The sequence below is a fragment of the Lucilia sericata genome, unplaced genomic scaffold (genome assembly GCF_015586225.1).
Source record: "Lucilia sericata isolate MDLA Ls3-8-SP2 unplaced genomic scaffold, ASM1558622v1 Contig000439F_arrow, whole genome shotgun sequence".
Classification (NCBI taxonomy): Eukaryota; Metazoa; Arthropoda; class Insecta; order Diptera; family Calliphoridae; genus Lucilia; species Lucilia sericata.
The window spans coordinates 178,763-202,637 of record NW_023994454.1 but is presented as its reverse complement, the minus strand read 5'-3'; the positions used below and the strand labels follow the sequence as shown (position 1 = coordinate 202,637).

The 23,875-nt window shown below is 31.0% G+C and overlaps 2 protein-coding genes across 2 annotated transcripts; both read left to right on the top strand.

Annotated features, from left to right (window-relative positions):
• Positions 1-9,369: 9,369 nt before the first annotated feature.
• LOC119604870 (probable cytochrome P450 313a4) lies at positions 9,370-12,898 on the top strand. Its single transcript, XM_037957760.1, has 7 exons — positions 9,370-9,557; positions 9,657-9,857; positions 9,922-10,110; positions 10,220-10,289; positions 11,894-12,173; positions 12,233-12,662; positions 12,729-12,898. Exons 1-7 carry the CDS (start codon positions 9,404-9,406, stop codon positions 12,896-12,898), a joined length of 1,494 nt encoding a protein of 497 aa, XP_037813688.1. The 5' UTR covers positions 9,370-9,403.
• A 4,495-nt stretch (positions 12,899-17,393) lies between these two features.
• Positions 17,394-23,875, top strand: LOC119604869 (techylectin-5A-like). Its single transcript, XM_037957759.1, has 5 exons — positions 17,394-17,474; positions 21,031-21,442; positions 22,834-22,879; positions 23,060-23,602; positions 23,665-23,875. The coding sequence occupies exons 1-5, from the start codon at positions 17,394-17,396 to the stop codon at positions 23,795-23,797; spliced, it is 1,215 nt and encodes a 404-aa protein (XP_037813687.1). The 3' UTR covers positions 23,798-23,875.

Genomic DNA, 23,875 nt, shown 5'->3' with positions numbered 1-23,875 from the left:
CCATACAACTGCACCCCCGAATAGGGCTTTTAAAATTTGTAATCAAACTACAGGTCGCAATTTTGGAGATAATTCAATGAAATTTGGCACATTATCTTTCATGGTACCGTAGACGAAGCCTATTGAAAATGGTTACCATCGGTCCATTATTTCACTTAGCCCCCATATAACTGAACCCCTCGAATTGGGCTTTTAAAACTTGTAATCAAACTACAGGTCGCAATTTTGGAGATAATTCAATGAAATTTGGCACATGATCTTTTATGGTACCGTAGATGAATCCTGTTGAAAATGGTTTACATCGGTCCATTATTTCACCTAGCCCTCATACAACTGAACCCGCCGAATAGGGCTTTTAAGTTCATAATTATGTTTAATATACTCATATCTCGACAAAAAGCTGCAATAACCAAGTTGTATACAAGACTTGATGACCCCCACGAATTCCATAATAATAGGTTCTCATATGACCCTAGCCGCTATGAAAAGCCCCATCAAAATTTCACTTAAATGTCCACAATTTTATTCAAATTGTATATCTAAGGCAAGGTACAATTCAACTTAAATGCTTTATTATGGCAACTAAATCACATTATATTTTTGTCAAAGGTGTAGGGTATTATATGGTCGGCCTCGCCCGACTATAATTTCTTACTTGTTTTAAATTGAATTCCCCACAGTTTTCCCCAAAATTTGTTCATGAAAAACTCTCATGTCCTTCCGATACAAATATTTTCCATTCATAAGCACTGTTTCGTATTTAAAAGGTGCAATACCATTAAAGTACCTATTACGAAAATCTTCCTGATGTTTATAACAATATGGGTAATTTTTAAAAATTTCGAACAAATATGCAATTTCGAACATACGTTATGCAAAGAAAGTAATCCAAAATTAACAAATTCGTTACGTTTTATCAAAGTCCAAAATTTATATTTTTGAAGAATGAAGTTTAATATTGCATATTTTCTAAACTACTTATCCGATTTTATTATAACATTTTATAGTTACACCGTGATATAATTTTCCATTTTTTTATTGGATTTGGACCATATACATTTAAAGAGAAACTGCGTTTTCAGTTTACAATTTTCTGATCGTTTCTCCTTTTTAAAGGACTTCAAAATTTTAAGGACATACAATTTTATTGAAATATATTTATTACTGAACAGTTTTAGTCAATATGGGTATCAAATGAAAGAGGACAAACTCCGGAAATCAAATATATTTCTTGTTATACCCATCATCAAAAAATTGTTTTTGTCATTCCGTTTGTAACACATCGAAATATTAATCTAAGACCCATAAAAGTATATATATTCTGGATCCTTATTAAATTCTAAGACGATCTAGCCATGTCCGCCCGTCTGTCTGTCCGTCTGCTGAAATTTTGCATAGACATTTTGTATTGATGCAGTTTGTTTGGTGTTGAAAATGGGCAATATCGGTCCACGATTTCGCCTAGCCCCCATATAAGGTCCCCTTCAGAAAATGACTTTAACGCTCAGAACTAACTAAAAGAAGCAGCTATAGTGATGAAATTCGACAAAAACATATTTTATAGGAACCCAAATCGCTTTGTAAAATTTTATAAGGATCGGTCCATAATTGACCCTACCCCCCATATAAGTGCCCCTTCAGAAAATTACTTTAACGCTCATAACTGTCTTAAAGAAGCATCTATTGCGATGAAATTCGACATGAATATATTTTATAGGAATCTTAATATCTTTGTAAAATTTTATAAGGATCGGTCCATAATTGACCCTCCATATAAGGCCCCCTTCAGAAAATGACTTTAACGCTCATAACTGACTAAAAGAATTATCTATAGCGATGAAATTCGACACGAACATATTTTATAGAAACCTAAATCGCTTTGTAAAATTTCATAAGGATCGGTCCTCAATTGACCCTACCCCTCATATAAGGTCACCTTCAGAAATTGACTTTAACGCTCCTTACTAGCTTAAAACTGCGAGTACAGAAATGAAATTCGACATAAACAAGTTTCGTAAGAGCCAAAACCTCTCTACTAAATTGTATGAGGACCAGCCTATAATTGACCCTACCCCCCTATAAGGTCCCCTTCAGAAAATGACTTTAAATTTAATTACTCAATCAAAAATGCGATTACAGCAGTGAAATTCTACATACAAAAATTTTGTGCTAGCCAAATACTCTTTATCAAATTTTATGGGTATCGGTCTATAATTGACCCCACCCTTCATACAAGGTCCCCTTCAGAAAATGACTGTAACGCTCGTTGCGCCCTTCAGAAATTAATCTAACGCTCAAATACGACTACAGCAATGAAATTTCAAATAAATAAGTTTTTATGAGCACCTATATTTCTATGAACAAAAATCGTTCTAAATTTTAAGAGAATCGGTCCATAATTGACCCCACCTCCGTATAAGGGCGCCTTTAACGCTCATTACTGGCATTAAAATGCGAGTAGATATACGAAATTCAACATAAATAAGTTTTATGGGAACTGAGATTTTCCTACCGACTTTAATTAAGATGGATCGATAAATGGCCACTTTAGAAAATTACTTTAACTCTCATTAGTTACTTAAAATTACGACTTAGGCGATAGAATTCGAATAAATAACTTCTTTACGAAACATAATTTATTCGATACAAATAATTATTATATAAACCGATGAGGATAGGTCCGTAATTGACTCTACGTTCCATAGAACCACTCTTACAAAAAAAAAAAAAAAAAAAAAAACAAGTTAGAGTGCTATATTCGGCTGTGCCGAATCTTAAATACCCTCCACCAGCTAATTTTATATTAATACTTTTCTAATTGATCAAATATTTGTAGAAATAAGTTTTCTCATGTCTTAAATAGAAAAAATCCCAAGATTTAAACAGCATAAATCTATTACAATTCCAAGATTTTCTTTATATTTTAATAGCGCTTAGTGATAGTTAGTAATTTGCATGTATGCATGTGTGTAAAAGATTTAAGAATTTTCAAAATACATATATATAATTTTGTTCTACGCAAATTGATAATGCAACTAGTTAAATACGGTTAAAGCGCTTTTAAGGGCAGGACCTAATATTGGAGATATGACCAATTATAGACCGATTGTAAAAAATTCTTTAAGCAAAATTTCTGTACATAAAAGCTATATTTCAGTCAAATTTTGTATCTATATCGTAATTTTGTAATAAGTTATGAGTGTTTATTTGATTTTCTGAAAGGAAACTTTTATGGGACCGACCGCACCCATGTTATGAACCGATCGTGAAAAAATCTGGAAATAGAATTTTTGTTTATGCCAAATTTTGTATCAATAGCTTTATTTGGTAAAGAGTAATGTGCGTTTAAGAGATTTTCGTAAAAGGACCTTGTATGGGAGCTATGACCAATTATGTATATAAAGACAAAATTTCAAAATTCTGTATCTATATCATTATTTGGTAATGAATATTGTGCATTTAAGTTATTTTCTGGAGGGGACCTAGTATGAGAGCTATGACCAAATATGGACCGATCGTACAACAATTGTATAGGTTAATTTATGTATATTTTTGCTAAATGTATGGATATCAATATTTGGTAATGAGTTATGTGCGTTTAAGTGATTTTCGGGAGGGAACCTTGTATGAGAGCTACGACCAAGAATGGACCAATCATGAAAAAAATTTGAAATGACATTTAAGTGTACAAAAAAAATATTTATGCCACATATTTTATGGGTTATTAGGTAATGAGCTACATGCCTTTAAGTGTTTTTCTGAAAGGGACCTTGTATGGGAGCTATGATCAATTATGGACTGATAGGAAAATAATTTCACAGTAATATTTCTGTGCATATAAGCAATACTTGTACCAAACTTTATATGGATATCTTAATTCAGTAATGAATTATGCGCGTTTAAGTGATTTTCGGGATGGGACTTTGTATGGGAGCTATGACCAATTATAGACCGATCCAAAAAATTTTCATTATAATATTTGTATATATAAGAGCAATACTTGTGTCAAATTGTATATGAATATCTTCATTAACTAATGAGTTATGTGGTTTTAAGTGATTTTCGGGAGGGGACCTTGTATGGGAGCCACGACCAGTTATGGACCGATCGGAAAAAAACTTTTCAGTAATATTTCTCAGTCATATAACAGTACTTGTACCAAATTTTAAGTGATTTTCGGGAGGGGACCTTGTATGGGAGCTATGACCAATTATGGACCGATCCAAGAAAACTTTCATAGTAATTTTTCTGTATATAAGAGCAATACTTGTACCAAATTTTGTATGGATATCTTAATTAAGTAATGAGTTATGCGCGTTTAAGTGATTTTATGGAGGGGACCTTGTATGGGAGCCATGACCAGTTATGGACCGATCGGAAAAAAATTTTTCAGTAATATTTCTCAGTCACATAAGCAGTACTTGTACCAAATTTTATATAGATATCTTACTTTAGAAATGAGTTATGCGCGTTTAAGTGATTTTTGGGAGGGGACCTTGTATGGGAGCTATGACCAATTATGGACCGATCCAAGAAAACTTTCATAGTAATATTTGTGTATATAAGAGCAATACTTTTACCAAATTTTATATGAATATCTTCATTTACTAATGAGTTATGTGGTTTTAAGTGATTTTCGGGAGGGGCCTTGTATAGGAGCTATGACCAATTATGGACCTATCGGAAAAAAATTTCACAGTAATATTTTTGTGCATACGGGCATACTTTTACCAAATTTTATATGGATATCTTAATTTTGTAATGTAATTATGTGCGTTTAAGTGATTTTCAGGAGGGGACCTTGTATGGGAGCTATGACCAATTATGGACCGATCGGAAAAAAATTTCTCAGTAATATTTCTGTACATATAAACAATACTTGTACCAAATTTTATATGGATATCTAAATTAAGTAATGAGTTATGCGCGTTTAAGTGATTTTCGGGAGGGGACCTTGTATGGCAGCTATGACCAATTATGGACCGATCGGAAAAAAATTTCTCAGTAATATTTCTGTATAGATAAGCAATACTTGTACCAAATCTTATATGGATATCTTAATTAAGTAATGAGTTATGCGCGTTTAAGTGATTTTCGGGAGGGGACCTTGTATGGGAGCTATGACCAATTATGGACCGATCGGAAAAAAATTGCATAGTAATATTTCTTTATAGATAAGCAATACTTGTACCAAATTTTATATGGATATCTTAATTATGTAATGCGTTATGCGCGTTTAAGTGATTTTCGAGAGGGGACCTTGTATGGGAGCTATGTCCAATTATGGACCGATCCAGAAAATTTTTTCTCTGAATAAATTCTATTGACATAAGATTTTAACTTGTAAAATTTTGTGAAGATATCGACATTGTGACGGAAGTTATTAACAAAAAACCCATTTTCCGGGAATATGTACTTTTGTATGGGAGGTATATGAAATTGTGGACCGATTCTAGCAATTTTCAGCAGAGATCAAGTTCTCATGTAGAAACTTATTCGTGGCGATTTTCATGAATTTATCTTGCATAGTTTTCGAGAAAATTGCATCCGAATGTGTAAAAAATGCTTATTTTTTTCGAGGTTGTTTTAAATTTTGATTCATAACTTTTTCCGGTATGAACCGATTTTCAATACCAAACTGCTTAGGACAACAATGAATATTTTCGGTGAATTTGGCGTACTTCCTTTGCTTAGTTTTAACGTGAGCGTGTTTTAGGCAGACAGACGGACAGACAGACGGACATAGCTAAATCGACTCAGAATTTGATAAGGACCCGGAATATTTGTTGGGTCTCAGATGAATATTTCTTGGTGTTACACACGGAATGACAAAGTTATATATACCCTCTATCACCACTGATGGTGGTGGAGGGTATAAAAACAAGTTAGAGTGCTATATTTGGCTGAGCCGAATCTTAAATACCCTCCACCAGCTACTTTTATATTAATACTTTTATAATTTATCAAATATTTGTAGAAATAAGTTTTCTCATGTCTTAAATAGAAAAAATCCTAAGATTTAAACAGCATAAATCTATTACAATTCCAAGATTTATTGAACATTACATTTTAATAGCGCTTAGCAATATTTAATAACTTACATGTATGCATGTGTGTGAAAGATTTAAGGTTTTTTAAAATACATACATATATATAATTTTGTTCTACACAAATTGATAATGCAACCAGTTAAATACGGTAAAAGCGCTTTTAAGGGCAGGACCTAGTATTGGAGATATGACCAATTATAGACCGATCATAAAAAATTCTTTAAGCTAAATTTCTGTACATAAAAGCTATATTTCAGTGAAATTTTGTGTTTATATCGTAATTTTGTAATAAGTTAGGAGTGTTTATTTGATTTTCTGAAGGGAAACTTTTATGGAACCGATCGTGAAAAAATCTGGAAATAGGATTTTTGTATACAAAACTAATATTTGTACCAAATTTTGTATTAATAGCTTTATTTGGTAAAGAGTAATGTGCGTTTAAGAGATTTTCGTAAAAGGACCTTGTATGGGAGCTATGACCTATTATGTATATAAAGACAAAATTTCAAAATTGTGTATCTATATCATTATTTGGTAAAGAATATTGTGCATTTAAGTGATTTTCTGGAGGGGACTAGTATGAGAGCTATGACCAAATATGGACCGATCGCACAACAATTTTATAGGTTAATTTATGTATATTTTTGCTAAATGTATGGATATCAATATCTGGTAATGAGCTACGTGCCTCTAAGTGTTTTTCTGAAAGGGACCTTGTATGGGAGCTATGATCAATTATGGACTGATAGGAATATAATTTCACAGTAATATTTCTGTGCATATAAGCAATACTTGTACCAAATTTTATATGGATATCTTAATTCAGTAATGAGTTATGTGCGTTTAAGTGATTTCGGGATGGGACTTTGTATGGGAGCTATGACCAATTATAGACCGATCCAAAAAATTTTCATTATAATATTTGTGTATAAAAGGGCAATACTTGTATCAAATTTTATATGGATATCTTCATTAACTAATGAGTTATGTGGTTTTAAGTGATTTTCGGGAGGGGACCTTGTATGGGAGCCATGACCAGTTATGGACCGATCGGAAAAAAATTTTCAGTTATATTTCTCAGTCATAAAAGCAGTACTTTTACCAAATTTTATATAGATATCTTACTTTAGTAATGAGTTATGCGCGTTTAAGTGATTTTCGGGAGGGGACCTTGTATGGGAGCTATGACCAATTATGGACCGATCCAAGAAAACTTTCATAGTAATATTTCTGTATATAAGAGCAATACTTGTACCAAATTTTATATGGATATCTTCATTTACTAATGAGTTATGTGGTTTTAAGTGATTTTCGGGAGGGGACCTTGTATGGGAGCCATGACCAATTATGGACCTATTGGAAAAAAATTGTTCAGTAATATTTCTCAGTCACATAAGCAGTACTTGTACCAAATTTTATAAAGATATCTTACTTTAGAAATGAGTTATGCGCGTTTAAGTGATTTTCGGGAGGGGACCTTGTATGGGAGCTATGACCAATTATGGACCGATCGCAAAAAACTTTCAGAGTAATATTTTATATAGATATCTTAATTTAGTAATGAGTTATGTACGTTTAAGTGATCTTCGGGAGGGGACCTTGTATGGGAGCTATGACCAATTATGGACCGATCGGAAAAAAATTTCCCAGTAATATTTCTATACAGATAAGCAATACTTGTACCAAATTTTATATGGATATCCTGATTAAGTAATGAGTTATACGCATTTAAGTGATTTTCGGGAGGGGACCTTGTATGGGAGCTATGACCAATTATGAACCGATCAAGAAACAACTTCGTAATAATATTTCTGTATGTGGGAGCAATACTTGTACCAAATTCTATATGGTTATCTTCATTTGGTAATGAATTATGTGCGTTTAAGTGATTTTCGGGAGGGGACCTTGTATGGGAGCTATGTCCAATTATGGACCGATCCAGAAAATTTTTTCTCTGAATGCATTCTGTTGGCATAAGATTTTAATTTGTAAAATTTTGTGAAGATATCAACATTCTGACGGAAGTTATTAACAAAAAAACCCATTTTCCGGGAATATGTACTTTTGTATGGGAGGTATATGAAATTGTGGACCGATTCTGGCAATTTTGAGCAGGGATCAAGTTCTCGTATAGAAACTTATGTATAGTGATTTTCATGAATTTATCTTGCATAATTTTCGAGAAAATTGCATCCGAATGTGTAAAAAATGCTTATTTTTTTCGAGGTTGTTTTAAATTTTGATTCATAACTTTTCCCGGTATGAACCGATTTTGCTCATTTTCAATACCAAACTGCTTAGGACAACAATGAATATTTTCGGTGAATTTGGCGTACTTCCTTTGCTTAGTTTTAACGTGAGCGTGTTTTAGGCAGACAGACGGACAGACGGACAGACAGACGGACATAGCTAAATCGACTCAGAATTTGATAAGGACCCAGAATATATATACTTTGTTGGGTCTCAGATGAATATTTCTTGGTGTTACACACGGAATGACAAAGTTATATATACCCTCTATCACCACTGATGGTGGTGGAGGGTATAAAAACAGTTTATAATTATAAAAATTGGACCAAAAAAAATAATATTTTTAATTCGGAAAAGAACGCTCCATGAGAAAATTGCTTCGATAATATCAAAGTTTATTAATAAGGATGATTCTTAATTGTTAAGCTTTCAAAATTTATAAAACGTAAATACATGTAAATATTTGACGTGTTAATAAAATACACATATAGATGAAGGGTATTTAGTATTTGGCATAGCCGAATATAGTACTATAACTTGTTAAAATATTAAATTCTAATGTCAATAACCTCGTCTATATGAAATATCAAGATAATTTGGCAAAGTATTTCGAAAATTGTTATAGTTAGAAAGTTAACCTTTGTGCAAAATTTTATTAAAATATACAATAAAAATGGTGCAAAGATATTTAATTAAGTTAATGGAAGTTTTAATTATATACATACATATATTTTACATTATCTAAGGGAATGAAAGCTGACCGTCAAAATATTAAGTTAATCCATACTTAATCTTAAGCTAATATTAATCTTACTTTTTGTATGACATATATATATATATATATATATATATATATATATATATATATATATATATATATATATATATATATATATATATATATATATATATATATATATATATATATATATTGTTTAGAAATTTGTTGTTGTTGTGATATTGTTTAAATATATTTAGAACTATGATGCAATTTCCGAGTTGGGAAACATTCCCAAAAGTTTCTATGAATGCCATATAAATACAACAATTCATGAGTCAAATAAGTACAGTTGGTTTGATTTAATCATTGGAATCTGTTAAAAATGGAAATAATTTTCTTTGGACTTTTTGTCTTCATTGTATTTGTGTGGCTTATATGTCGTTGGTATTCCAGAGCATTTGTGAGTCTAGCCTATAAAGTACCATCGAATAGATGGCACACCCTACTGGGCTGGGGTAAAATATTAAGGGGGAAAGGTAAAAAGTCAAACACCAACCTTAGAACTAAAAGATTCTAGAATATTTATTATTCCTTAATAGATTTCTGAAAAAAAGCTATAACAAATTTATTTTCAGATATTTTAAAATGCATGTATGAATATGGTAAGAAATATGGTGCTAATTGCGTTTATTGGATGGGGCCATTGCCATTTTTCATTTCAACTGATCCCCAGATATTAAAGGAAATTCTAACTTCTAAAAATTGCATAGACAAACCGTTAATATTATACAAGGGATTTACTACTGTAGCCGGCCAAGGTATAATAACAGAAAATGGTATGGTTCAAATTTGCTACAATCTATAATTATTTGAATTATATGAATTTTTAACAAATTTCAGAACCAATATGGACTCAACATCGTAAATTATTGAATAAAGCTTTTTCGCATAAAATGTTGCTATCATTCATTAAAATATTCCATAAAGAAAGCAATGCTCTGGTCGAACAAATTCAGAGCTGTTTAGAAAATAAAGAAGATATCGAGTTGTTAGTATTATTTCGGGAATTAACTATTAAAAATGCGACAAGTAAGTAAAATTCTTATACATTACTCAAAAATTCTTAGTTATCAACAAATTACTAAAATTTATTGCGACTGAAATAGTTTTTACTTTAAAAATTTATATTATTTTGCAGAAACTCTACTTCAAAGAAATTTAGAGCAGACTGAGTTTAAGTCAGTAATTATGTCAAAACATCTTCATGGGTAAGTTGAAATATAAATATATTGTTTAAAAAGTCCTAAATAAGAATATTTGTTAAGCTGGAGGTCCACACCAGGTGTTCTATGCTTTCTCGTATTCTACAGGTGGCATAAAAGTAGAATCAATTTATTTGTATGCTGAAAGTCACAAAAGCAAAAACTTAGGAAGCCTCGACGCGTAGAATGCTTAACTCGTTGACGCTCACTCAAAAAATTATGATTCTACCCAGATGCAGAAAGTATGAAAAGCACGCAATGTTTTGACGAGAAAACGCGTGTTGTGGACCTCCAACTTTAGGTCACAATCATAATAACATTCTTCACTATTAAATCGGTTTACATTTGAGCCTAGTCCCTCATTGTGCTTAAACATTCCTTTCATGTATAGTTAGTTAGTTAGTTAGTTAGTTAGTTAGTTAGTTAGTTAGTTAGTTAGTTAGTTAGTTAGTTAGTTAGTTAGTTAGTTAGTTAGTTAGTTAGTAGTTAGTTAGTTAGTTAGTTAGTTAGTTAGTTAGTTAGTTAGTTAGTTAGTTAGTTAGTTAGTTAGTTAGTTAGTTAGTTAGTTAGTTAGTTAGTTAGTTAGTTAGTTAGTTAGTTAGTTAGTTAGTTAGTTAGTTAGTTAGTTAGTTAGTTAGTTAGTTAGTTAGTTAGTTAGTTAGTTAGTTAGTTAGTTAGTTAGTTAGTTAGTTAGTTTAGTTAGTTAGTTAGTTAGTTAGTTAGTTAGTTTAGTTAGTTAGTTAGTTAGTTAGTTAGTAGTTAGTTAGTTAGTTAGTTAGTTAGTTAGTTAGTTAGTTAGTTAGTTAGTTAGTTAGTAGTTAGTTAGTTAGTTAGTTAGTAGTTAGTTAGTTAGTTAGTTAGTTAGTTAGTTAGTTAGTTAGTTAGTTAGTTAGTTAGTTAGTTAGTAGTTAGTTAGTTAGTTAGTTAGTTAGTTAGTTAGTTAGTTAGTTAGTTAGTTAGTTAGTTAGTTAGTTAGTTAGTTAGTTAGTTAGTTAGTTAGTAGTTAGTTAGTTAGTTAGTTAGTTAGTTAGTTAGTTAGTTAGTTAGTTAGTTAGTTAGTTAGTTAGTTAGTTAGTTAGTTAGTTAGTTAGTTAGTTAGTAGTTAGTTAGTTAGTTAGTTAGTTAGTTAGTTAGTTAGTTAGTTAGTTAGTTAGTTAGTTAGTTAGTTAGTTAGTTAGTTAGTTAGTTAGTTAGTTAGTAGTTAGTTAGTTAGTTAGTTAGTTAGTTAGTTAGTTAGTTAGTTAGTTAGTTAGTTAGTTAGTTAGTTAGTTAGTTAGTTAGTTAGTTAGTTAGTTAGTTAGTTAGTTAGTTAGTAGTTAGTTAGTTAGTAGTTAGTTAGTTAGTTAGTTAGTTAGTTAGTTAGTTAGTGTTAGTTAGTTAGTTAGTTAGTTAGTTAGTTAGTTAGTAGTTAGTAGTTAGTTAGTTAGTTAGTTAGTTAGTTAGTTAGTTAGTTAGTTAGTTAGTTAGTAGTTAGTTAGTTAGTTAGTTAGTTAGTTAGTTAGTTAGTTAGTTAGTTAGTTAGTTTGTTAATTAATTAATTAATTAATTAGTTAGTTAGTAGTTAGTTAACAAACAAACAATGCTATTACACATTCATAACACTTTTCCAGTATTCTACATTATATAGCTGACATTTGTTTTAACCCTGTTATGAACATAAGCTGGGTTCGCAAGATAGCTGATAACTTTCTTTATAAATCGGCTAGAGACGGTTTGGATATGTTTAAAAGACTTGTCGCTGAATCATTGTATGTTATGCAATATAATAAAACAGATCCCAGCTATTTGCCAAAGGTTAATAGTATATTAGAACATGTATTAAATGGAACTAATCAGAATTTACTTAAATATGATGAAATCGAAGGACAAATAATGCATATCTTTGCCGGGGTAGGTAGGGGACAAATAGTTCAAATCAATTAAAATTAAAAAATGTTTATTTCTTTTAGGCCACCGAAACCACATCAAGTACATTATTTTTTGCAATTTCACTACTGGCCATGCATGAAGAATATCAGAGATGTGCTTTTGAGGAAATAATAAACATATTACCCGAGGATGACAATGTTGTCTTAACATTGGAACAACTTGATCAATTAATCTATTTGGAAATGATATTAAATGAGACTATGCGTCTTTTGCCCGTAGTACCAATGGTATTTCGAAAAGTTAAAAATGATAAACTCACTCTTAGCAATGGTTTGACTCTATCCGTGGGCCAAAGCATTTGTATTGATATCTTTCGTTTGCATCGTAGCAAAGAACTATGGGGTCTCAAAGCGGATTCATTTAATCCCGACAATTTTCTGCCAGAAAACGTTGCCGCCAGACATCCATACGCATTTATACCCTTCACTAAGGGACAGAAATTTTGTATCGGTGTGTAAATGTACATACTATAGTAATTATAATGTATATATTAATGTATAATTTATTCTATTAAAGGTTGGAGATATGCCATATTATTTCTTAAAATTTCCTTGGCTAAATTAATTAAAGCCTATAAATTTACAACAGATTTCAAATACGAAGATATTGTTCCAGAAAACCATATGACACTGAAATTGGTGAAAGGCCCGCGAATTCATATAGAAAAACGTATAGCGCCAGAATAGATACATACATATGTATGTATGTATATATGGGAATTTGATATTTGTTAATTGTAATTTAATTATAAGTAAATTTGTGACATTCTTAATATTAAATATATGTATGAATACAGATACAAAATCGGTTCACAGCGTAAAAAGTGATAAGTATTGATTGAATTAAAAAAAAAAAAATATTTGCGTTTTAATTAAATTCCTTCTTATTGATAAAAATTTGTTTGTCAAAATGTATTGATGTAAAGGTAAATCTCTCTACTAACATTTCTAAAGGTAGGCACATATTCCTTTAGAAAATCACCACTTTTTTTGTCAACGCATTGTTTAAATATTTCCTATTTGTTTTCTTTTAAATATAAAACAAGTTAGAGTGCTATATTCGGCTGTGCCGAATCATAAATACCCTCCACCAGCTACTTTTATATTAATACTTTTCTAATTGATCAAATATTTGTAGAAATAAGTCTTCTCATGTCTTAAATAGAAAAATCCCAAGATTTAAACAGCTTAGATCTATTACAATTCCAAGATTTATTGAACATTACTAACACCATTTTTATACCCACCATCAAAAAAGATGGGGGTATCGCCCATAACTGGCTCAGAAAAGCATCAATAGCGATGAAATTCGGCACAAACATGTTTTATAAGAATTTAAATCTCTTCGTAAAATTTTATAAGGATCGGTTCATAATTGACCCTACCCCCAATACAAGGTCCCCTTCAGAAAATGAGGTACCCTACTTTAACGCTCATTACTGACTCAAAAATGCGATTACAGCAGTGAAATTCTACGTAAACAAGTTTTGTACTAGCCAAAAACTATTTAAGGGGATTGGTCTATAACTGACCCCACCCTCCATCCCCCTCAGATAGTGACTGTCGCTCAAATGCGACTACAGCGATGAAATTTCACATAAACAAGTTTTGTATGAGCCCCTACCCTATGCCCCTATTAAGGTCCCCATTAGAAAATTACTTTAAAGCTCATTACTGGCTCAAAAATGCGACATAAACAATATTTGTATGTACAAAACCCGTTCTAAATTTTGGAAGTAACGATCAATAATTGACTTATACGGGGGTGGGCGTATAGGTTCGCCTTTAACGCTCATTACTGGCATCAAATACGAGTAGATATATGCAATTCAACATAAGTGTTATGGGAACTGAAATCTTCCTACCGACATTGATGAAGATGGATCGATAAATGACCACTTCAGTAAAATTACTTTAACTCTCATTAGTTGCTTAAAATTGCGACTTGCGAACATAATTTATGTACGAAAGTTTATAAACATCGGTCTATAATTGACCCTTATATAAGATTCACTCCAGAGAATCACTTTAACGCTCATGTATGGCTCAAAAGTTCTTCCAAATTACGGTAGTTTTATAGGAACTGGAATTTTTCAAACGAATTTCATAAGGATCGGTCGAAACACCCATTTTCGGTTTCCTTCAGATAATTACTTTAAACCCCATGACTGAATTAAAGATACAAGTACAGCTACATTAGATACAAATAATTATTTTATACACCGACAAGGATAGGTCTATAATTGACTCCACCCTCCATATAACCACTCTTACAAAAAACAAACAGTTTATGGTTATAAATATTGGATCAAACAAAATTAATATTTTTAATTCGGAAGAGCACGGTCCATGCTTAAGCCTTTATTAAATTCCCTCTTCCAAATATTTCCCTGATGTTCATAATAATATCGACTTATGATTCAACATAGATCGATAATATTAAAGTTTATTTATAAGGATGATTTGATGGTGGGTATATAAGATTCGGCATGGCCGAATATAACACTCTTACTTGTCTTTTATATTTTTATAGCGCTTAGCAATATTTAATAATTTGCATGTATGCATGTGTGTGAAAGATTTAAGGATTTTCAAAATACATACATATATATAATTTTGTTCTACACAAATTGATAATGCAAATAGTTAAATAAGGTTAAAGCGCTTTTAGGGACAGTTAGGAGATAAGATCAATTATAGATCGATCGTAAAAAATTCTTTAAGCTAAATTTCTGTACATAAAAGTTATATTTCAGTCAAATTTTGTATCTATATCGTAATTTAGTATAGCTTTATTTGGTAATGAGTAATGTGAGTTTAAGTGATTTTCTGGAGGGGACCTAGTATGAGAGCTATGACCAAATATGGACCGATCGTAAAACAATTATATAGTGTAATTTATGTATATAAGTGCAATATTTTTGCTAAATGTATGGATATCTAGATTTGGTAATGAGTTATGTGCGTTTAAGTGATTTTCGGGAGGGAACATTGTATGGGAGCTATGACCAAGGATGGAGCGATCGTGAAAAAAATTTTGAAATAACATTTATGTGTACAGAAATAGTTTTGATGTACAAAAATAGTATTTATTTATATCATTATTTGGTAATGAGTTATGTGCCTTTATGTGTTTTTCTGAAAGGGACCTTGTATAGCAACTGTGATCAATTATGGACCGATAGGAAAACAATTTGACAGTAATAATTCTCTATATATGAGCAATACTTCTGCCAAACTTTATATGGATATCTTAGTTTAGTAATGAGTTATGCGCGTTTAAGTGATTTTCGGGAGGGGACCTTGTATGGGAGCTATGACCAATTATGGACCGATCGAGAAAAAATTTCACAGTAATATTTCTGTGCATATGAGTAATACTTATACCAAATTTCATATGGATATCTTAATTTAAGTGATTTTCGGGAGGGGACCTTGTATGGGAGCTGTGACCAATTATGGACCGATCGGAAAAAACTTTCACAGTAATATTTCTATGCATATGGGCAATACTTGTACCAAATTTTATATGGATATCTTAATTTAGTAATGAGTTATGCGCGTTTAAGTGATTTTCGGGAGGGGACCTTGTATGGGAGCTATGACCAATTATGGACCGATCGGGAAAATTTTTTTCTCTGAATGAATTCTATTGACATAAGATTTTAATTTCTAAAATTTTGTGAAGATATCGAAATTCTAACGGAAGTTATTAACAAAAACCCATTTTCTGGGAATATGTACTTTTGTATGGTAGGTATATGAAATTGTGGACCGATTCTGGTAATTTTCAGCAGGGATCAAGCTCTTGTGTAGGAACGAATGTATAATGACTTTCATGGAATTATCTTGCATAGTTTTCGAGAAAATTACATCAGAATGTCTAAAAATTGCTTATTTTTTTCGAGGTTGTTTTAAATTTTGATTCATAACTTTTCCCGGTGTGAACCGATTTTGCCCATTTTCAATACCAAACAACTTAGGAAAATGAAGAACATTTTGGGTGAATTTGGTTAAACTCCATTGCTTCGTTTTATCGAGAGCGTGTTTTACACAGACAGACGGACAGACGGACATAGCTAAATCGACTCAGAATTTGATAAGGACCCAGAATATACATATATACTTTGTTGGGTCTCAGATGACTATTTCTTGGTGTTACACACGGAATGACAAAGTTATATATACCCTCTATCACCACTGATGGTGGTGGAGGGTATAAAAAGAAAATTTGTCTCAAAAATGTATTTAAACATTTTGTCTCACAAAAATGTGTAATTTACGTATGATTATTATTTGTCAATATTAGAGTTTCATATTACGTATACGCACTATACGAGAGTCAAAAAATCTTTTCTTGTTCAAAACAATTTCTAATTAGTTAATTTTGTATAATATTAAGGATATTCGTTTGATAAAACGTAAGTATCAAATTTGCCGAAATTTGCGCAATTAGGTACTGAAAATCCTAAAACAAATTTGACAGCTGGGAGTTTAATAAAGGTTAGTAAAATTGCAATGTTACACGATATTGTAGAGTAAGCAGACAAAATTTAGAAATTTATAATTCTTGTCCATGACCCTGAGCTCATGCTCACACCAATTGAATTGTTTTGTTCCATACACTTTAACCCAGATGGTTATATAAGAACTAAAATCAATGTTAAACACAACATTACATCCACTCTTTGGATGTTTTAATAAGGAATTAACAGTTTTAAAATTACAAAAATATTCAGTTAATTTTTCCCACTCTGCAGCAATACAATTTTATCAATATGGTGGATAATAAGGAATATAAATTTGAAATTTCTTACAATAATAGAAAGACATTTTAGATATTTTTAACTATTATGTAAATGAAAACTAACCACTTAAACTAATTATAGAGTTTTAAAGAAATAGCCTACTGCATCCAATGAAACCATAAATACAACTAACTCCAAATCTCCTTTAGTTCATGAGTTAATGAATTATAAAAAAGTTCTTTCTAAACCACTGTGCTGCATTTGACAAAGTTAATTAAACGACTGATTGTAAGTCAATTAATAAGAATCGATTGAATATTTATATTTCTTATCAATTTAAAACTTATTTATAAACTGCATGTAAATTTAATCTCAATTCATTGTGCATTTAATATTGAATAATTAAATACAAAAAGTATTATACGAAAAAGAAGATGTTTTATAACATATTATTACATTTAATACTAATATTCTACGTTTGGAATTCGAATAATTTCGTAGATGCCGAAATCGATGTAAGTTTTTATTTGTTTTGGCGTAGATATTTTAACAAATTTGTATGGATTTTCTAAAGAAACATTTATTTGATCCAATCTCTTTAGTTAATTGTACCCTGGGAGTCCGAGAGAAGCCAAATGAGTCATTTACTACAAGACTTTTTAGGCTAAGTGCTACAAAATATGCAACGTCCCAATGTGTGACTTTCATAAAGTTTTCTCTGTTTTTAAAAATGTATTTTCGACGTGATTTAGATTCTAAATCTCATGATTATATTCAACATTTTAAAAGTAAAAGTTAAGTTTAAATACAGATGAGAAACATATAGTGCTCTACTTTATACATACATATATAAGATTTTTGGATTATGCCGGTCTTCACTTATACATATCGTCACCTAAAACGCAAATGACCCTATCTAACATTTTAAAAATTTTACAGGTGAAGCAAAAAAACTATTTTAATTGAAAAGTTTGTTTCTATCAACACGATTTATTGTTATTCAATAAAGCAATTGTTTAATAGTGAAACCTATCATTTGTTATGGTAGTTGACAAAGGCGTATAGAAAAATGGATAAATTGGACATTTTACCATTAATATTTAAATGTTTTTGTATATAGGGCCATTTGTTTTTTGTCAATAAAATCGCAAATTTTGTTTCGAGGAGTCCAATTTTGTTTGTGAACATTTGTTTTGATGTATTAGAATCAATCATAAAATCAATTTTGTATTTTGGGTTAGTTAGGGCCGTTTGCGTTTCAGGTGACGATATAATCCACCCCATAAAGTATATTTATATTCTAGATCCTTATAAATAGCGCAGTTGATTTACCCATGTTCATTTTACCGTCTATCCGTCTGTCTGTCTGTGTGTGTATATCTTGGAATATATTTTCAGAATACCCTAGATATTTGAGAAATCCGAATCTTTTCTAATTCTATCAGACATAGGTTCGAAAAGAACTTTATTTAAATCTCGGTCCATAAATAATTCAGATATGAGGGAAAATCTGAGACTAATAATGGACAAAAAACATATTCAATTCGAATTTTATCACAATAGTTTTATTTATCAATGTGCGTTTAGGTGATTTTCGGAGTTATGACCAATTGTGGACCGACTGTGATCTATGTTGGTAATATGATTTCTGTTTACCAACTGGCATGTACAAAATTTTGTGTTGACACCGATATATATGAGGGAATTATTAACGATAAACTAATTTCCTGGAATATATACCTTTGTATGGGGGCTATGAGAAATATTGAATCAATTTTTATGAGTTTGAACATACTTGATCCCTAACAAAATTTATCGAAATATATTTGGTAGTTTCTGAGAAAACTACTAAAGAATTGCAAAAAAATGTAATTTTATTCGAGGTAGTCTGAAAGTTTTACTCATATTTTTATACCCACCATCGAAAAAGATGAGGGGTATATTGATTTTGTCATTCCGTGTGTAACACATCGAAATATTGTTCACAGACCCCATAAAGTATATATATTCTAGGACTTCGTAAGTTTCTAAGACGATCTAGCTATGTCTGTCCGTCCGTCTGTCTGTTGTTGGCACGATAGCGTCCACAAAAAAAGAGATATTGAGATGAAATTTTCCCAAAATATTTTTTATTGATCAGAAATGTTTGGTATTGAAAATCGGCAAAATCGGTCAACGATTTCACATAGCCCCCATACAAATGTACCCCCCGGAATATTGTGTAAAAAGCTTCAAACATTCACAAATTCGTTATTTATGAAGCAAATGCCACAAAATTTCGCATAAGTCAGTTCTTTGAAATAAAATTTTGAATTATGGCGGACATAGGACCACAATTGGCCCTACCCCCCCTTATAAGGTCCCCTTCAGAAAATGACTTTAACGCTCCTTATTGGCGTAAAAATACGAGTATGAAATTTGACATAAGTAAGTTTTATACGAGTTAAAATCTCTCCACCAAATTTTATGTGGATCGGTCCATAATTGACCCTACCCCCCACATAAGGTCATCTCCATAAAATTACTTTAACGTTCATTACTGGCTTAAATGTACGAGTATAGCTATGAAATTTCGCAGAAGTAAGTTTTATATAAGTCAAAATCTCTCTACTAAATTTTATGTGGATCGGTCCATAATTGACCCTACCCCCCATATAAGGTTCCCTTTTGAAAATGACTATAATGCTGATTACTGGCTTAAACATACGAATATTGCGATGAAATTTGACACACATAGGTTTCATGCAAGTTAATATCTCTCCACCAAACTATATGTAGATCGGTTCATAATTGACCCTACCCCCCATATAAGGTCCCCTTCAGAAAATGACTTTAACGATCATTATTGGCGTAAAAAGACGAGTATAGCGATGAAATTTCATAAAAGTAAGTTTTATACGAGCCAAAGCTCTATACCAAATTTTATGTGGATCGGTCCATAATTGACCCTACCCGCCTATATAAGGTCCCCCTTCAGAAAATTACTTTATCACTTATTATTGGCGTAAAAAAACAAGTATAGCGAAGAAATTTTACATAAGTAAGTATCTTAGGAGCCAAAACCTTTCCAGCAGATTTTATGTGGATCGGTCCATAATTGACCCTACTCCCTATATATGGTCCCCTAATTAAAATTACTTTAACGCTCATTATTGGCGTAAAAATACGAGTATAGTGAAGAAATTTGACATAAATAAGTATCTTAGGAGCTAAAAACCTTTCCACAAATTGTATGTGGATCGGGCTTTAAATGACCCTATCGCCTATATAAGGTCCCCAACAGAAAATTACTTTAACGCTCATTACTGGCCTAAAAAACGAGTAAAGCGATGAAATTTGATATAGTTTTGTATGAGCTAACATCACTCTACAAAATTTTGTGGGGATCGGTTCATAATTGACCTTACCCTTCTTTTAAGGTCCCCATCAGAAAATCACTTAAACGCTCATTACTGGCTTAAAAATGCGAGTACAGCGATGAAATTCGACACTGATAAGTTCTATAGGAACCGAAGTCTCTCTACCAATTTGTATGCGGATCAGTCCATTATAACCCCACCCCATATAAATTCCCCCACAGAAAATGACTACAACGAGAAAAATACGAATACCGCAATGCAATTCGACATAAACTAATTTTATGCTAAAATCTCTCTACCATATTTTATGAGAATTGGTCCATAATTAACTCTAACCCCGTATAAGGTCCCTTTAAGAAAATGACTTTAATGCTCATTACTGGTTTAAAAATACAAGTAGATCTATGAACTTTGAAATAAATAAGGAACTGAAATCTTCCTACCGACTTTTATGAGAATTGGTCCATTATGTATATATAACACTACTCCCTATATAAATTAACATATTTAATTTGAAAGAGCACTGTCAATAGTTAAACCCCCATTAATGGACCTCTTTCAAATATTACCCTGATGTTCTCATTAATATCGATATATAATAATAAAATATTCAAAATATCAAAGTTTATTTATATGGCAGTGATTTGATGGTGGGTATATAAGATTCGGCATAGCCGAGTATAACACTCTTACTTGTTTTTTTCATTTATAGCCTGAATATATTCTTGCTTGTGATGAATTCCCAACCTTGGATTTTACTCGTTTCGAGAGTCAACTAGAGGCGCTGAAAACTGGTAATGAATTACTTAAAATAAGGATGGATAAACAAGATGAGTTTTTGCTACGTTTGGAGGAAAAAATCGAAAAGAGCACACAAAGCATAGAAATTAGAATACAGACACAAAGCAAGGAATATTTCGATATATTAAATGATTTAATTGGAAAACAAAATCAACTGATTGAAACACAATTTCAAGAGATACTTGCCAATGATAAAATCCAAATGATAAGTGACATCAAGGAAATAGTTAAAGGTCATGATGTTCTCTTAGGAGTATTAAATGAGAAACTAAATAATATGGAAAATATATTAAACAAAAATATTTTCGAAACTCAACAGTTGAGTAATAGTGTTTCTAAAAATTTAACAAAATTAGAAATTATCGATGCGAAATTAACAGATATTATAACTACAGCAGCAACTAAAGCGGATCACAAGGAACTTAATCAATAATCACACACATTTCAATAAAAGTGGTAAAGAGTTAAATAATTATACATATACATCAACATACATACAACATACATACATACATACACATCAACATACATACATACATACATACATACAAATACATACATACATACATACAATCAGACAGACATACATACATCATACATAACATACATACATACAGACATACATACATACATACTACATACGACATACATCATACAATAAACATCATCATACATACATACATACATACATAAATACATACAGACAGTACATACATATCATACATACAACTAACAGACATACATCATACATACAGTACATACATACATACATACATCATACATACATACATAAATACATACATACATACTACATACATACAGTCATACTACATACAATACATACATACATACATACATACATACAGACATACATACATCTACATATACATACATACAATACATACAACTCTACATACATACTACATAGACATAACATACATACATACATAACATGACATATACATACATACAAGACATACATCTACATACATACAGACAATAACATAAATCATACATACAATACATACATACATACATACAATACATACATACATACATACATACATACTATACAACATACATACATACTACATACATACTACATACATACATACATACATACATACATACATACATACATACATACATACATATACATACATACATACATACATACATACATACATACATACATACATACATACATACATACATACATACATACATACATACATACATACATACATCTACTACTACATACATACATACATACATACATACATACATACATACATACATACATACATACATACATACATACATACATACATACATACATACTACATACATACACATACATACATACATACTATACATACATCATACATAATACAGACTACATAAAATAAATACAGACAAGACATACATAACTAACATACATACAAAGATACATTACATACACATACATACAACATACATACATACAATACATCAAATACATACATACATACATACATACATACAACATACATACATACATACATACATACATACATACATACAACATACATACATACATACATACTACTACATACATACATACATACAAACATACATACATACATACATGCACACATACACACATACATACATATGAATGTATGAATATATTTCAAGAAAAAATAATTTTTACTTGTATTTGTTATTATTTTAGAAGCTAATAACTTAATTGCCGTGCATAAAGGCAAAGCAGTAGTTTGGTAAGTTAACAAATCGAATTCGCCAAACTTATGAGTTAAAGTATCGTCAATAAATATGACTATACACACAGTTATCAATCAAATATAATAGCTACAATTGATCAAAAATTTCTCTACAAAAATAGTTTAACTACAAACATAAATACATACATATTTATAGATAAACAATATCATTTTCAGCACTACCAATCCTTATCCCACCAGTTGTGCTGATTTCAATACTAATTATTGTTCAAATAACAAATGTCGCATATTTAGTAAGATTTATGGACAAAAACCATTTTATGTATCATGTGATAACCAGACCGATGGTGGTGGATGGACTGTCATCCAAAGACGTATTAATGGTTCCGTAGATTTCTACCGCAAATGGTCAGAATATAAGATGGGCTTCGGTGATATTGAAGGCGAGTTCTTCATCGGTCTCGATAAACTTCATGCCCTGACGACTGAACTACAACCAGTAGAACTCTTGATACAACTAAAAGATTTCAATAATACTTTGACATATGCCAAATATGCTGAATTCATTGTCGAAGATGAATTGGAGAATTATAAATTACTGAAAGTGGGTAAATATTCTGGCAATGCTACTGATTCATTTAGTCCACATCAGGGTTATATGTTTACCACGAAAGATCGTGACAATGACTTAGATACAAATGAAAAAAACTGTGCTGAGTATTTTAAAAGTGCATGGTGGTTTCATGCCTGTTTTAATAGGTTTGTTAAACAAGGCTTTCCCTTAATGTTAATAATTTAATTTAACTTTTTTATTCTTTTAGCAATTTAAATGGAAAATATCATGCGAAAGAAGTATCTACTAATACAAATTTTGGTATATGTTGGAATTCTAGTAGAGGTTGCAAACATTCTTTAAAATTTGTTCAAATGATGATAAGACCTAAGAAAATATAAAATTGTAAGAAGTAATTAAAACAAGTTAGAGTGCTATATTCGGCTGAGCCGAATCTTAAATACCCTCCACCAGCTACT